The 17,195-nt window shown below is 36.4% G+C and overlaps 2 protein-coding genes across 4 annotated transcripts in view; one reads left to right on the top strand and one right to left on the bottom strand.

Moving 5' to 3' along the window:
• The window catches only part of LOC104423493 (vacuolar protein sorting-associated protein 26C), a 39,624-nt gene extending 24,356 nt beyond the window's left edge, over positions 1-15,268 (top strand). For 2 of the 3 annotated variants that reach the window (XM_039306525.1, XM_039306524.1), the window contains 6 exons: positions 13,080-13,164; positions 13,260-13,355; positions 13,597-13,781; positions 13,860-13,948; positions 14,667-14,766; positions 14,847-15,268. In XM_039306525.1, the coding sequence (XP_039162459.1) occupies positions 13,080-13,164; positions 13,260-13,355; positions 13,597-13,781; positions 13,860-13,948; positions 14,667-14,766; positions 14,847-14,891 (600 nt within the window). In that variant the 3' untranslated portion in view covers positions 14,892-15,268. The remainder of the gene's footprint in view (positions 1-13,079; positions 13,165-13,259; positions 13,356-13,596; positions 13,782-13,859; positions 13,949-14,666; positions 14,767-14,846) is intronic. The other variant, XM_039306526.1, reaches the window with a different exon arrangement.
• A 334-nt stretch (positions 15,269-15,602) lies between these two features.
• The window catches only part of LOC104431629 (galactose mutarotase-like), a 2,854-nt gene continuing 1,261 nt past the window's right edge, over positions 15,603-17,195 (bottom strand). Inside the window, exons 2-3 of the mRNA XM_039306769.1 lie at positions 16,429-16,633; positions 15,603-16,286 (exon numbers count right to left, since the gene is read on the bottom strand). Coding sequence (XP_039162703.1) covers positions 15,661-16,286; positions 16,429-16,633 — 831 coding nt within the window. The 3' untranslated portion in view covers positions 15,603-15,660. The remainder of the gene's footprint in view (positions 16,287-16,428; positions 16,634-17,195) is intronic.

The raw sequence follows: 17,195 nt of genomic DNA on the forward strand, positions 1-17,195 counted from the left end.
ACAACCATGTAAGTGCTTAATCCAGCTTCCTTGATGTGCCATTTGGGAGGGTTCGATCATATCCCAAATTTTGTCCACGGCTATGGACCATTGCCCTGCTGTATTCCTAAAGCTCGGAAAACTTCATGTATGTCTTGGGATGTGGATCTTTTCTCCATCGGAGTGCATTACCATTACAACATTGTTCTCTCTTGACTATGCATCCTCTTCTTCATATATAGGCATATTAATTTGTCTGTATCATATGATCCTTCTTCTAAAGTTCTTAAGTTTACAAATCTTTGAGATGCAACCTCTTCCCGATTGACTTGTTGTGCTGTATCCTGTGTTATAGTAAGGGCATATTTAGTAACCATCCAAATAGTGTTTGATTCTGATTTTTTGTTCCCGGGAGCAATTTAGGAACAGAATTACGTTTGGTAAAATTATGATTCTAATTTTCGTCTCTTTCATCCCCGACTTGATTACTTGCTTGAATAGAATCCCTCACTTCTCCTCTTTTAATGGTGGTCTGCTCATCCCCATCATCATCCTCATCCTCATCCTCATCCTCACCATCACTATAATACTCAAAATATACCTTAGCTTCTTCACTGTGAAGATAATGGTAAATGATATCCTTAATACCATTATCGTCATTAAAAAATCTCAAGACATCCTTTAATTCCTTCCCATGAACACAGTAATGTAGTTTTTGCACTTTGCATCATAAAAAATACACAAAATCCCTCAGAAAATAAATATATGATGGCTTCCGAACATTGACATAAATAGTACATTCATTTCCACCAGTATATTCCTAATCATTGGCGCCAATAAGAAACTCTCCACCATAGCAAACAATGATGCCTACGATTCGCGTTCATGTCGATGCTGCACCCAATGAAAAAAAAAAAAAACAAATATCATTACTTGTTGGGATCACATGACAGAATTAACAACTTCACATGGAGGTCCTTGTCGTTTTGTTGTCAAGAAATAAATGCAACTAATCTCCCAAATTCAGTACTTTTACAGCAAAAAAAAAAAAAACCGAATTGAATAAACAAAGTGAGGTCCCACCACCCATTTTTCAATTTAATCACATTTGGTCCCCTCGTTTCCCTCACAGAACAGTCCAGTTAATTAAATAGATTCGATCCCACCATTATTTCCCCCCGAGTCGAGCCTCATTTTTCCCTCCGCGCCCTATTTTTCTATTCGGTCCCCACAAAAGAAAGTGAACGAACGACTGTCGCGACCAAATTTTCGAGTGTGAACCACCTAGGGTTTTGGCTAATGGATTGTTAAGCCTAGACTTAACTCGGGCTCTCCCAAGCCCATACCAATTCGCGACTTTCGGTTCAAGTTCTTAACATGCAATTGTTTTAATTAGGAGTTGCCACTAATCTATTTTTTGTGAGTCGATTAGAAACCCAAGTAAAGTAATGGGAGATTTACTTTACTCCTACGAACCAGAGATTATGGGTACGGGGACTTGGTTACACTAGATTTCTCTAATGCCCTTTCGGTACCATTCTTTTAATTTCAAAAATGTTTTTGCAGGCGGCTTGAATTAATTTTAGGCTATTTCCCTAACATGTGAGGCGATCATGCGGGTGCACAAACCACCAATTTAACATCCAAGAAATCAATGAATAAATTGCAGGACTTACCTCAAAGCAACAAAAGCATCTGAGTTGTTAGATCAGAATCAACAGTCTTAGGTATGATTTCTAATTAACACGTAATTTTCTTTTTTTTGTTTTAACTTATTTAATGAAAATCATGCAATATGCAATGCAATATAACTAAATAACCTAATTATAATGTCATGCAATTTCTAATTAAATGGACCTAATAACAATCTCTAAATGACGTGCATTTCATGAATCTAGTCCTATATGACATTTACATGACATTTTTTATTTTTCCTAAAAATGCAATTTATCCTAACGAATGGAACTAATTTATTCTAAGACATTTTTTGTATTTTTCATGAAATTCGGAATTAGGAGAAATGTGAAAATTATCTAACTAGATTAAGATTCTATTCAATTTGCATTAGGAATTAGGTTAAGCCAAATCCTAATTTAAACTAAAATATTATCTTAACCAAAATAATCCTAAAATGCAATCTATTTAAGTAAATACTTAAACTTAAATAAATTAAGAAAACATATTATCTAAAATTGAATTAAGTGCAATTTTACCCTAATATGCAATGATGTGCAAAATATACCCTAACTCTACATGACATATGCATGATGATTTTTTGTTGTTTTTCCTTTTTCCTTTTTAATTTCGAAATTAATAATTGCCAAATAATTAAACATGCAATTTAAACTAGTGAAACAGAAATCTAACATCCTAAATTTATTTTTTTTTGGTATTTTTATTTAAGAAATTCGAAATAAATAAATTTCTTATTCTAGACATGCAAAATAACCTGAAACAAGCAATATCCTAAGATGCATCTAATCTAACTCAAATGTTTTTTTTTTCTTTTATGGGAGCAAACAAATAAAGGCATCAAGAACAACATATCAACAAATCCAGCAAAATATCATCCATGTCCATTTAATTTTGGAAATAAATTGACGAATCGTATCTCGCACATGAGATCGGATTGGCCAATTTTATACAAAATCACGAATTGTATCTCGAGCGTGAGATCGGATTGGTGATTTTTCCGTGCGGTGCGGGTCGTATTTCGAGCATGAAATCGGACCGTCAATCATATGCACGTTACGAAATTAGGAAGATTTCATAATTTAGAAGGCTACTCGAGATTTCACATATCTTAACATATCGGAAATTTCCATCATGGGCATCAACGGATATATCAAATAAGGAGACGGAATTTTCGAAAATCAAAATAGATAAGATTTTTACCTAATTCGAATATTGGCTTCCGAATTCCGATCCTCAAACGGCTACTCGCGACCCGATGTGGTGGTGCTTAGCGGGGTTCACGGGATGGCTATCCGCCAGGGGGCTTTGCGTGCGGCTCCTTGATGATTGCTCGATTCAACGATATGCACGTAAACCTCGAGAAGCAATCTTTTCAGAGGAAGTCTCTCTTTCAATCTGGTCCCCTCAATTGCATGGATGTATCGATTGTGCGGCCCTCATCTTTGTTGACTATTGACCTCTGAATATGAAGACTTTCTCACGTGTAATGGCCGAAGATCATCACTTGCAGGACTTGAGTCTGTGTTTAATGCTATGGTGGGCAGATGGTTTGCCCGAGTGGACTCAACCTTTTGAGTATGTCCTTTGTTCCCAACTCTCCATATCTCCTGGTTCTGCTCAAAAACCTGCAAAACAGAATATTTATCTAACTTGGTTCGGTGAGGACGCTACAAGTCTCGATGGTGCTTTATGTCATCATGGTGGAGGGTACGGAGCAGCAATTCGTTAGCACGGCAACGGCAGTGGCTCACGAGTTCACGATAGACATCGGGGTCAGCGAACTTGGCATAGTAGGACTCCACGGATGGGAATCTCGGCGCAACAGCTTTTTGGTCTGGTTCGAATTTGTTGCTGGCCGGGTAGTCGCGAGGGCAAGGTAGGGCGTCGGTCTTCGCCAAGGGACTTTCTAGATCTTCTTTGGTCTTCAAATTAAACCATACAACTGAGCCTCTTCCTCCTTTTTAATATTCCTTCCCGATCAAAATTGCACCCGCCGTACTTTCTGCCACCACTACACTTGCATAGATTTTCTCTCCCAAGTGTTGCTCTTTTGTCGGTGTCGCTAGGCACAGTATCTGCCAGGAAAGTGTTAGTGGTTGTGGACGATGAGCAAGGTGGAAATCGGGTGCACCGAGCCTGGAAAGGACTGGCTCTGGCTTATGGAGACTTTGGACCGGACACCATTAGTGGTGTGGCTTCGTCGTGACGAGGTAGCAGCGAGCGTCGGGTGGTTGCTATGGTGATCTTGGTATAACCGACGAATGAATCCCGTGAAAACGTCCGTGAGGTCTTGGCCAAGAAGGGACTCCGCCAAAACTCCTCCCTCTCATGTGTGTTTACCCTCTGTGTTTTTTATTGATTTCTCAAAAGAACGAACGGAAAGCCCCCAAAATCCGAAGAGAAGCCCCACTCACGTTTTTCTCTCGACGGCCATATATTCAATGTGTGGCCTCATAAGCCCTACATATGTTTACTTATTTATAGGGCACGGATTAGGGTTTTTAAATTTTCCAAATCCATATCCCCGATGATTTCTTTTCGAAACGCAATATTTGTTTTTTTTTTCCAAACGTAATATTTGCTTTCAAATTGAAATCTCGCAAAGATAAATTCATAAAATATTTCTGAGGATACGGGCTTGGACCGATTTGCTTTCTTCGTGGGCTTAGCCTAACTCATCAACTTAAAGTTTCCGAACCATCAATTCGAATCCATCCATCACCAGCCCAATGTAAATGCAAATAAAAAAAAAATGCACTTAAAACTATATGCTATGCAATTAACTAATTTTTTAGGGGTAAAATTAACCCCTAATTTTTTAATACGATAAATGACTAAACGGGTCGCCAAAATTTAGGTGTCAACAACGACGAAACCCTCAAATTTTCTATTCTGTCCCCACCACTTTCCCCTTGAGCCGAGCTCTCAATTTACCCTCCACGCCCTAACTTGCCCGTCGGAACCCTAAATTTTTCACTAAATTGACCCACATAGAGAACATGACAAACTTGAGTGAGCAAGAGTTGAGGACGTAGCCAGTGAACGAATGTGAATGACGGCGCAACTATAGCGGTGGCCGAGCGACGATGGGCAAGCGACGGCAGGCGAGTGAACGACAGTGGGTCAACGAGCTATGGCCGACGGCGTCGAGCGAGAATCCTATACGAACACCATTTTTGGCCCACGTCATTTTTTACCGTATGGAATCCACTACATGGCGATCGTTTTGTAGGTAATCCACGTGGAATGGTAAAACAACGTCATTTCTTACGAAGAAAAGGAAACGGCATCGTTTTATGCCATCTATCGTGGACAATATTAAGAGTTGTCGATTTTTTTTTAAATATAAATGCCACGTAATCATTTTGGTCGGAATTTCTCGCCGGTGGCACCAAAGTGATTGTTTTTTCTCCGATTTGGCACTTAAGTGATCCGACGGAAACTTTTGGCACCAAAGAGGAAACTTTTGGCACCAAAGTGAGCGCTGTACACAACTTATGGCACCATTAGTGTACTTATCCCGTCAATCTACCCCCAAATAGGAAACCTATTGGATGCAAATGGGTTTACAAGATTAAATACCGCGCTGATGGGTCTATTGAACGTTACAAAGCTCGGTTAGTAGACAAAGGATTTACTCAACGGGAAGGTTTTGACTACCATGAAACCTTTTCCCCCTTGCCAAAGATGTAACCGTAAGATCCTTCCTATCTGTTGCAATTATTAATGATTGGTCATTACATCAAATGGACGTACATAATGCTTTTCTGCATGGAGATTTAGATGAGGAAATCTACATGGATATTCCTTAAGGATTACGGAGACAAAGGGAGAATAGAGTATGTCATCTCCATAAATTTCTATGGTCTTAAGCAAGCTTCCAGGCAATGATATGCCAAATTTGCCGATGCTCTCACTTCCGCAAGCTTCAAACAGTCCATATATGATTACGCCTTGTTCACATGGACTCAACGTATGTCATCTATTTATCTGATGATATATGTTGATAATATCCTCATCATGGGAAATGATAGAACTACAATAGAGAGATTCAAGAAGTATTTGCACTTTACTTTTCACATTAAAGACTTGGGAGCACCCAAATACTTCCTTGGAATCGAGATTGCTCAATCTGATCGTGGGATTTCCCCCAGTCAACGGAAGTTTGTGTTAAAGATTATATCAGAGACAGGTTTGTCGAGATGCAAACCATCAGTCATTCCAATTGAGCAAAATACAAAATTGACCACCAAGGATTATAATGTTGGGACATCTGAGAATCATGATCCTGTTCTCAATGATCCTTCAGGTTATCAAAAGCTTGTTGGGAAGCTCATATACTTAACTATGACCAGACCCGACATATCATATGCAGTGTAAACTCTCAGCCAGTTCATACACAGTCCAAAGTTGTCTCACTTGAATGTTGCCTTAAAAATCGTGAGATACTTGAAGAAGTGCCTAGGACTAGGGATTCTTTTATCCATAGAATGCAATATGGAAATGTCGGCATACTGTGATGCAGATTATGCGACTTGTCCTATAAGTCGACGATCCATTACAGGTTTTTGCATTAAACTTGGAGATTCTCTTTTTTCATGGAAAACCAAGAAGCAGGCAACCGTATCATTGTCTTCAGCTGAAGCAGAATATCGAGCTTTGACAAAAACTACCTGTGAGATCATATGGATATGGGGACTACTTGGGGATCTTGGGATAAATTTAAAGGGTCCGACTAAGTTGTTTTGTGACAACGATGCGGCACTCAAACTTGCAGCAAATCCCATAGTACATGAAAGAACGAATCATATAGAAGTGGATTGTCATTTTATTCGAGAAAAGATTCAAGAAGGGATAATTGAGACTAGAGGAATTGAAACGACAGAGCAACTAGCCGATATCTTCACTAAACTCCTATGTCAAAGACATCATGCATATCTGTTGAGCAAACTAAGCATCTTGGATATCTACCAGCCACCAGCTTGAGGGGGAGTGTTGGAAGATATACATCAAACCCGATCCTGGGAGATACGCTCGGAATCTCAATTGATTTTAATTGTACATAAATTAGTTAGGAATTTTAGATTGAGATTAGATTCTGATTTATTGTGATTACACAAATGCTTCTTTGCCTTTTATTATTTCATCTCTATACTATAGTTACAGAAGAATTGTACATCGAATACGGACTGAATATACAAATTTCCAGATCTCTCTAGTCTTCTTCTCGATAGTTCATCTTCTTTCATATAACATAAACAAATAGAAGAAATTGATTATCAACAAGACGACAACTGGCAATGGACAAAACAAAACAAGGCATCAAGAGGTTTATTAAAACCACTTTATGAATAATTAACCCTTGAAAGATGTCAGCATTGACATAAAACAACAAGGTTGGCTAATAACAAAGTTTGTTTGTAATTTGGGCGCATGATATTGACTCGATTTCTCATGAGAATCCATTTGCAAAAGACATTATATTTGAGCTTACTTACTCGGATTGAGATTTGTGCTTTATCTAACCTATAATATCATTATAGCGTTTTTCAATTCCAAATTTATCTACATATAAAATTTTAATTCGTTCAATATAGTCCATTTAGTATATATTCAATTTAGTCATTGAACTATGTGCAAATGTTCAAAGTTGTCTTTCCATTAATTTTTGTTTTGGATAATTTTGAACATTTTTATAAAATCAAAAGAATTAGAACAAAGATGTACTAGAATGTTAGAGATCACATTTTACAAAATAAAATTTTAGATACAACATTGTACATTGAGGTAAAGTCAGGGACTGAATTAGACAATTTAAAAGTTCAAGGATGATGCAATTGAGCAAAAGTTCAAAAACTATGTATATAGTTTTCTCTATAAAAAATTATAAGTGAATAGCATAAGAAGTATTTATTTTATTGCTTATCGTGCAATTGAGTCTCGAACTTTTCTTTGTTAAATCAAGATCCTCAACTTTTAAAACTTTGGCTCAGTGTGGACCTCGGTTAATAGAATTGCCATATCATATGGACCTACTAACTATTGCGGACGCAATTTAAGTTGTTGACGTGGCTTTGTCACACTCAATTTAAATAAATTAAAAATCATATTTCTTTGGGTTAATACCCTGAAAAACCCAAAACTAGTATACATGTGACAAATTTACCCCAAACCATTTTTTTGACCACCAAAAATCTCAAATTGGTATATTTTTGACAAATTTACCCCAAACTGGTACACCTGTGACAAATTTATCTTATGTTAGTTTTCGTTAAATTTTACTGTCAAATTATTAAGTTAAATGACATGTGAGAGTTGACTGGTATACCAATGTGGAATTTTACGCTTTGTTTGTCATAATTTACAATTTTTGTGATTTTTTTATGATATTAATCCAATTTAGCAAAGGGTCTATTTGTCACAGTTTGGGGGTTTTTTGCTATCAAATAAATTAGTTTGGGATAAATTTGTCATAAATGTACCGGTTTAAGATTTTTTATGGTCGATCGAGTAAATTTGTTACAGATGTACCAGTTTGGGGTTTTTCATGGTCAAAAAAATAGTTTGAGGTAAATTTGTCACAGATATACCAGTTTAGGGTTTTTCCAGGTATTAATCCTATTTCTTTTTCTCACCGCTAGTACATGACACTGCATCACACCCTGCGCATGCCGCTCATTGCTGGCTGGTGCATTGCCATTGATCATTGTGTAGACCACAAATATATCTCCTACCTTCAATAGAGGTTGTGCATCCTCGACAACGATGAGGATACGATGAAAATCACATGGAATTTTAGTTGTATTATCTATGCTTTAATCTAAAAGTTCCATTGCAATTTTAACTGTAAGCATAAAAAAGTACGATATTTTTGTTAGATCCATCTCATCACACATGAAACCATATATCGTCTCACAAATACCATAGGGATCAAGTATAAAGTTAAAATGCATGAAGAAGTCTTGTTACATCTCTATATCAACACCATTTATTCAACTTTCTTGATAAATTGGCGAGAGTAGCCATAACAACGTTTGTCATCATGCTTTTCCAGCTAAATCAAAGAGGTGTATCTTTTCTGCAACAACAACCTTGGCTTCCTTGGTGGAGGACATGATGTTGACGAGATCCTTTTTGGGCTCCCTCAAGCATTCCATAAAAGTTGCCCTAAACCAAGCTGCAACAACAACTCCTTCACAGCCTATTCATCATTTGTTCTCAGCCATAAATTAAGTTTGCTCGTGGATTATGACATGCAACTTGACACAAGAATATATGAGGAAACTTTTTATCTATTGAGAGTTGTAGTAGGGCAATGATGATATGACAATACCGTGAGTTTTTCAAATGGAACGGTGGCTTCTCCATCTTCAGAGCTTCACCTTCAATGATATGGGTAGATTTGCTTATTGAAATAAGAATTGATGCTCTCTCAATATGTGATATGAAATGCATCGTTAGTTAACACCACTGCTAAGTTAGCAATGCTCTTTACAATATAATTTCTACCATCTCAAAATAGCTTAACATCTTAGGTTGCGTTTAGCAGTCAAGATAAAATTCAAAATGAGATAAAATTTATCATATCATGTGTTTAGTGCCTACTCAAGACAGGATAAATGGGGATATAGACAGAGACAAAATTATCCCATAGGAGAGGTGGAATAAAAAGTAGAATTTAGAATCCATAATAAGAAAGTTATTTTTCTCAAATGATAGACTTTTTAAATTAACAAAATTAAAATTATATATCAATATAGATAATATTTGAATTCTAATAAGAAATCTAAAATAACAAAAAATAAAAATTTAGTTATTTTAATTTAATCTTATTGTTATTCATATATATTCGAATTTAATTATATTTTATAAAATAATTTTAATATATAAATATAAATTTATATTTTAGGTATATTAGTACATTTCACTATTTAATAAAATTTTATTAGAGAACGATGGGAGGAAAAATAAAAAACAAATTAATTGATAAAATAGAGGAAAATAAAATAAAATAAAATAAAACAAGTAAGAGTGTCACGAGAGATAGTTATTTTTCTAGCATTAAAATTTTTTTGAATTAACAAAATTAAAATAATATCTCAATATAAATAATATTTGGATTCTAATATAAGAAATTCAAAATAACAAAAAAAAACAATTTAATTTAATTTATTTTAATCTTATTTTTTATTTTTTATATTGTAATTTAATTATATTTTATAAAATAAGTTCAATATATAAATATAAATATATTTTTATATTTATTATATATTTTAGGTATTTTAGTATTTTGGTTTTATTAGTACAATCTAATGTTTATCAAAATTTTATTAGAGAATGATGGGAGGGGAAAAATAAAAAAGATTTTAATTAAGGAAAATAAAATAAAAAACCAAATAAAATAAAGTAAGCAAGAGCATCGTGAAAGATTTTATCATCTCTATTTATAAAATTTTTGTTCATTTTTACTAATATGTACTTTATACTAAACAATGTAAATGATATGATGTAAATATTACTGCAATCATCAAACAATGGATAGAATATATCAATATCGTCTAAATTTCATATCCTATCCTATCCGGTTTATCACGATTAGAAATCTGAATGATCAAATGTACCCTTAGAGAAGATGGCTAAATTCCATTTCTTGCACCTTCTTTCGCCCACTTGGGGGCTCTCCCCTTGTCCTCTTTGTAGCTCTTGGGTTTTTACAAATTCATTGGCTAATAGATATGGGGCTCGCACGAGGCTTCCCTCATCCCACTTGGCCTTCGGGCAAAGCGGAGTGTCGAAATCTAAAATACAATTCATACCCCTTTTAGCTCCGTTCGTTTCGTAAAAAATGTAACGCTTCTAGAAAATATTTTCTAGAAAGTCATTTTCCATGAAAATGTAATTAATATTCGGTGTTTGGATGAAACCTAAAAATGAAGTGGAAAATATTTTTCGCTATTCAGTAAGGAAAATATTTTCCTCCATATACTCTTTTTCATTTTTTTTTTTTAAAATGGATCTTTCATATTCTTTAAAAATTGATTTTTAATTATTTTTAATTTTAAAATATATTATTAATTTTTTCATTTTTATTTTATTTTATTTTATTTTTGTTTTCCATCTCATTCTTTCTTGGCTAGTCGCCGACCACGGCAATGGCCCGTGACCGGCCACCGGCGAGCCTCAAGCTCGCCGACAAGCACAAGGCTTGCCACTCCCAGTTGGCGAGTGTGACATCGAGCTTGAGGCTTGCTAGATCGACAAGCTCGATGCTCGCCTAGTGACAACCAACGATTAGCCAAGAAAGAAGAAGATGGGAAACAAAGAAAAGAAATAATTCGAATAAAAAACGATTAGCTTGAGATCGATGAGCTCGAGATCGACGAGCTCGACATTCGCCTAATGACGACCAACGATTAGCCAAGAAAGAATGAAATGGGAAACAAAGAAAAGAAAATGAATAAAATAAAATAAAATAAAATAAGAAAAAGGAAATTAAAAACATTCAAATTAAACAAAAATTAAAAAATAATTCGAATAAAAAATAAAAGAAGAAGAAGAAAGGAGAGGAAGAAGTGATGATTTGTAGAGGTGAGGAAAATGTTTTCCACTTTTCAAAAGTAGATTACATTTTCCCCTAATTTAGAAGGCTTTGTCCTTTCATGGAAAACATTTCCCCAAGAAATTCATTTTCCGTGAAACAAACGCTAGAAAATCCGGAAAATGTTTTCCCAGAAATTATTTTCCACAAAATGAACGAAGCCTTAGAGAAAATAGCTCTATCAACTATAACAATATCAATGGTGTGGGCAGTGTGATAGCATGCCAGACCAACAAATGCTTCACTGCCTTATGATGTCAAATTACGCACGACGCAAGGTTCTTTAAACCCAATTTCGCCTCCTGAAACTAAGCCATTGTACAATTTGTCGGATTGGGATATGTGTCCATGAAGAAGATTAGTGTGGTCATGCATAGCTTTTGTATCAATCCTTGTGTGGAGCATGTAATATATTAGGATATGGTTAGGTGAGATTTGGGCATTGCCAACTAAACATGCACAAATAGAACCCTTATAATCATAATTTTAATGTCTCTCTCCGCCTACAAGGTTTCTCATCCTCTTCGATGCTTTTCAAAGATGCTTTCTCATTCTCTCCGGAGCACCCAGTGTAGTCAATAATATACAGGGTTACTATATGAGAGTTCGAATGTAATTTGTAATGTGTTGTCTAGTTCTTGACATCTTTGTAAGTGTTTGTTAGGCTTGCTACACTTGTTCTTGATGGTTTAAACTATTTGGCATGATTATTTGACATGGTATAAGATCAATGTTCTTTCGCTTGCCTATCCATTACGCACTTGGAAGTCTAACCTTTTGTTGAAGAGGGATTCGTTTAGAACTGTATAGGTCCTTTCCTCGACGTTGAGCTCTGGAATTTTTTTTTTTTGTCATTCCTACTCTATGCCTACTCTACACTCACTCTCAAACTTTTGCCCTGCTTCTTGCAGGGCGTGGGAGTCGAAACCCACTCTTGAAACTTACGCGTCTCCATCCCATCCCCCCCTGAGAAGGTGGGGATTTGAACCCCTCACCTCCTCCTTCCATGTTGGAATTTGAATTCAGGCAAATCGTCACATTAAAAAGATGAATTTCTGAAGTTCATCTTGTCTATTGTGTTTTGAAAGGTTATTTTTCATGTTTGTTTGCTTGTGAAGAATAATGCAAACTATATAAGGCATTGTTTTGATCCTAATTTGGGTACAAGCATAAAATCCATGGAAGTCTTGTTGGTTGGAATATATCTTGATGATCTTTAGATTTAAACAACTTTTTAGGGAATGAAGTTCTGGATCATTACTGTTCTGTGTTTGTTTTGCCTGTATCACCACCATGGCACAATGCGTCTGTCCAAATAAGTAATTCTTTGTGCTAACCTGAAAGCAGATGGTGGCTCTTCATAGTAATTAGCATATATTATAGTACTTGGGGTTGGATCATAGATAATAGGATTAGATGCTTGATGTATGAGCATGGGTAATGGATCATAAAAGAAATCTGATATTTATTCTACGAAGGTGATTGATGAGCTTGATCAAATGCTGATGTGTCCTTTTCTTTCTTTATTTGTTATAGTAATCTTGGGAGCTTTTAAAATTTGGTAGACATGATAAGTTAATGCTATATATGCATCATGTCTTTTCCATAAATGAGTTCTAAAGTCCAGTTGGCTTAAAGTGAAAAATGGTAAGATATAGGCAACCACAGAAAATGCGAGCTTGCACTTGGCTCCCTTCTTCTGGACCATTTAGTTATCAGTTTCTTATTTCCCCTTCAGCAAATGTTTTTATTTCTGCCTGATTTTAGGGGCTGCTTTCATGGTTGATATTCATTAAATCTGTTACAGTACTTGCTAACTGCAGATGTAACAAGAGGGTATCTGCACAAATCCTTATGTGCCACAATGGAGTTCATTTTAGAAGCTGATAAGGGTATGGCATGTTTTCTCATTGATTCTAAATCAATTTTGGCAATGATAACTTGCGGGAAGGATCTAATCCAGCGCTTCCTCTGTTAATTTTTTCAGCTGAGCTTCTTGATCAACCAGCTTCTCCTGAGATAGTTATCTTTTACATTACTCAGGATACCCAAAGACATCCATTGCTTCCTGAGTTGAAATCAGGCAAACTTCTATATGTATCTATCTTTCAGTCTCTAGCATAATTCTGAACTATAATCAATTGGTCAGATAGAAAATTGTAATACGCTTATTTATTTGCTCATGCATATTTGGATTAAAAGCGATAGGATGGACAAGTTCTGATATAATTAATTGTAAAAGTCTCATTGGTTTTGTTGCTATATCTAAAGCAAATATGCATTCGCCTGATCCAACTTCTTATGAGGAAGATGTTGACATACAGGTGGTTTTCGAGTGACTGGAAAGATGTCCATTCAGTGTGCTCTATCAGATCCAATTAGTGGAGAGCTTATTGTGGAAACATCTGCAGTTCCAATTCGCTCTGTTGACATACACATACTTCGAATTGAGTCGATTCTTTTTGGAGAGAGAATTGTGACTGACACGTCCTTGGTACAAACAACCCAGGTGCGTAAATTTTTAACTAAATAGATGTATATTTCTGGATCAAAATCTTCCTTAACAAAGTCCTTCTACATGTACTAGATAGCAGATGGGGATGTGTCTCGGCATATGATATTGCCCATCTACGTTATTCCTCCTCGCCTCTTAACTTGTCCAACGACCTCGGCTGGGTGAGTTGCTGGATTCACATTGCCACCACTCTTGTGTCTCGTTCTTTTTCTGCATAAGCACGTGTAGTGGAACCCCACAGCTTAACAGTGATTGTGTATTCTTAGGTCCCTTCAGTCTCTACACAACTAATCTAATTTATTGGAGAACTCTTATGACAATTGAGCATTAGCATCATAGTGAACCGAAGAGGTTAATCTTGCTTTCAATATACTTACTAGGTTGAATATCCAATATTTTATTTTCAAATATCCAGATAAGCAGTGGAAACTTTTTATTTGTTGATAAAGATCTATATACAATCAGTCCTTTCAGTTAAATCTGGAAATATGCAGCAACCTTAGCTTTAAGTAGATTGATTGACTGCATTGAGCTTCACTTATTGGAAGGATTAGCATCCAACACCCAGCCCGTCAGCCCCCAATATAAGCACACAAACAGAGAATGCTTGGACCTTTGTTTCAAAAGGCTTGAAATGAAATTCCTATTGAAATGAAATTCCTGAGAGACCACCGCACAACCTTTGGAAATGCTCTGTGCTTGAAGACATTATTGATTACTTAGTTTCACCTCTGACCGCAGATGAATGTCAGGCTTTTGTTTTTCATTTCACATGCAGCTTTGGAAAATCCATCTGCAGTAACTTTTTTGTTCTTTCCTTATGGACCCGTGGAAGCTACTACTGCATTGACTTTACATTAACTTGCATCTTCCAAACAGATCATTTTCAATCGAGTTCAAAGTTGCCATAGTTATTAGCTTTCAATCAGAGCTATCGAAGATGCAGGCCAAGTCAGATCCCAGAACTCCTAGGCTGTGGGTATGAAAACGGATTGTTTTAGTTTTATGTGCTTTATCTTGAGCTCTATCTTGAAAAATGCTCCCTTTTATCAATTTTAGATGGCAATGGAAACTCTACCACTTGAACTGGTTCGCACCAGATGAGAATCAGTGTGGAGGCAACAACTCAGACTTTAATGTCTGTACTTTCTTCAGAGAAGTGTCTTGTATCAGTGATCGTTTGGGCGGTTGTTCACCATTGATTCAGATTGTTGTCATATACAACGGCTAGTGTAATCTGCTCACAATCTTGATGGCGGTGGCTGCACTGTCAAAAGGTGTTTTTACTACTGGATGCAAACAGGATCACGTAGTTCATTATGTTGTATCCTCTTGGATATTTGGAGGCAACAACTCAGACTCTAAAGTCTGTACATTCTTCAAAGGGTTGGATTTTTACTGTTGGCCTTTCAGAACGTTTACTGTAGAGGTTGATGACTTCTCTTCCATTTGCTAAACGATAGTTGACTATTTACCATTTATACTCGGATTAGATAGCACGTTTCAAGGTAAATTCAATTACATGTGTAACTAGAGATGCACGCGCATGCGCACAGACACACGCACATATATTTATATCTCCAAGGTGGAGTAGATACAATGTATTAAACAGCAAGGATAACCATTGTATCCAAGCCAATGCTGTATTCCCCATAATATCAGTGAAAACCGCTAAAAACCAAAACCGAAAAGAGAAGGTACAAATGTATAAAGATTCTGAGTATACCACTAGAAAGCGGAGAATAATGTAAATAAAAGCACTTGGCCATTTTTATTACTTGAAGGAGGTCTCAAATTTCCATCAAGACATTTGTCTTAGGTAAAGGCAAACAAGTTCGGAACTCATCTTATTAACATAAACCTTCCCAATGTTTCACTCTAATGAAAACTCGAAAAGCATGGAATGCTTGTACTTCTCACCAGGTCGAACGATAACGGAAGGAAAGTTTGGTTGGTTGATGGCATTTGGAAATCCTTGCGTCTCCAAACACACTCCAGAGTGCTTGCCATATGCTGCATCGCCTTTACCAACTACTCCATTTACGTAATTTCCAGTGTAAAACTGCATTCCCGGAGCATTGGTCCACAAGTCAAGAACCCTAGAACTTGAAGGGTCCTTCAGTTTGGCAGCATGTTTTAGGCCCGACTTCTCTTCCCCACAGTCCAGCACATAGTTATGGTCGTACCCTAAACCAGGCACCTCATGAATCGAAGCGCCAATCTTCTTCTCCGTCGTGAAATCAAAAGCCGTTCCTTTGACAGGCATAATTTCACCTGTTGGGATTGTGCTCTGATCCACAGGGGTGATGTGATTAGCCCATATCTGGATGGAGTGGTTTAGTATGTTTCCTGAATCGTGACCGGCTAAGTTCCAGTATGTGTGCTGAGCCAAGCTGATGGGAGTGGCCTTATTTTCAGGCACAGCTTCCATGTCAAGCCTCATTGTTGTACTAGAAGTTAGGGTGTAAGTAGCAGTCACAGCAACATCTCCCGGGTAACCTATAATCATATGACCATGCAACCCAAGGCATCAAGGCTGTGTTTGCGCAAACGACTGGGTGCGTCGATGAGCATGTGTGCCAGTGTGTGCGCATGCATATGAGAGAGAGAGAGAGAGAGAGAGAGAGAGGGAGAGAGATACCTTCTTCCCCATCATGACTGTGATATTTGAAGGTGATGGAAGGATTTTCGCCTTTCTTATAATCAGCTACCTCCCATATCACCTTATCAAAACCCTTGTGCCCACCTAAGTAACACAAAAAATTCAGAAGGCCATTATCAGATTGACATTTAGAAATAAATGACTCTCGAATGGTGTCAGCATTGACATATAACAAGAAGTTTGGCTAATGATTAATTTTGCATGTAATTTCAGCGCATGATATTGATTAGATTTCTCACGAGGATCCATTTGCAAAATACATTATATTTGAGCTTTCTTACTCAGATTTAGATTTGTGTTTTATCTTATCTAAAATATCATTTAGTATTTTTTTTCGATTCAGAATTTATCTCTATAAAAATGTGTTTTTATAAACAAATAATGCTGTGTGACCAAGTGTTTAGTACTTTCCGAGCATCGATGTAATTTATATGACCAATTCGTTAAGAATCTTACACCAGAATCTGCATGACAGGTTGCCAGCAGGATTCTAGTAGCTTGATACAACAGTGCTCATTGTTTTATAGAAAATGAATTATGTAAATTATCTACGTACGATTATCCGTAAGAGAGAGCGCGAAATTATAGAATTTGCCAAACTTTCAAGCAAATCTACATCAATCCCATAGGACAGCTCTTCAACGCACCCTCTTATTATTGTTAAATTGGAATAGATGGTCCCCTCTCTCTTCATAATTTTTATTCACTAGCAAAACAGCTCGTGCGAAAGGAAAATAAAAAAATTA

The sequence above is a fragment of the Eucalyptus grandis genome, chromosome 2 (assembly GCF_016545825.1).
Source record: "Eucalyptus grandis isolate ANBG69807.140 chromosome 2, ASM1654582v1, whole genome shotgun sequence".
Taxonomy (NCBI): Eukaryota; Viridiplantae; Streptophyta; class Magnoliopsida; order Myrtales; family Myrtaceae; genus Eucalyptus; species Eucalyptus grandis.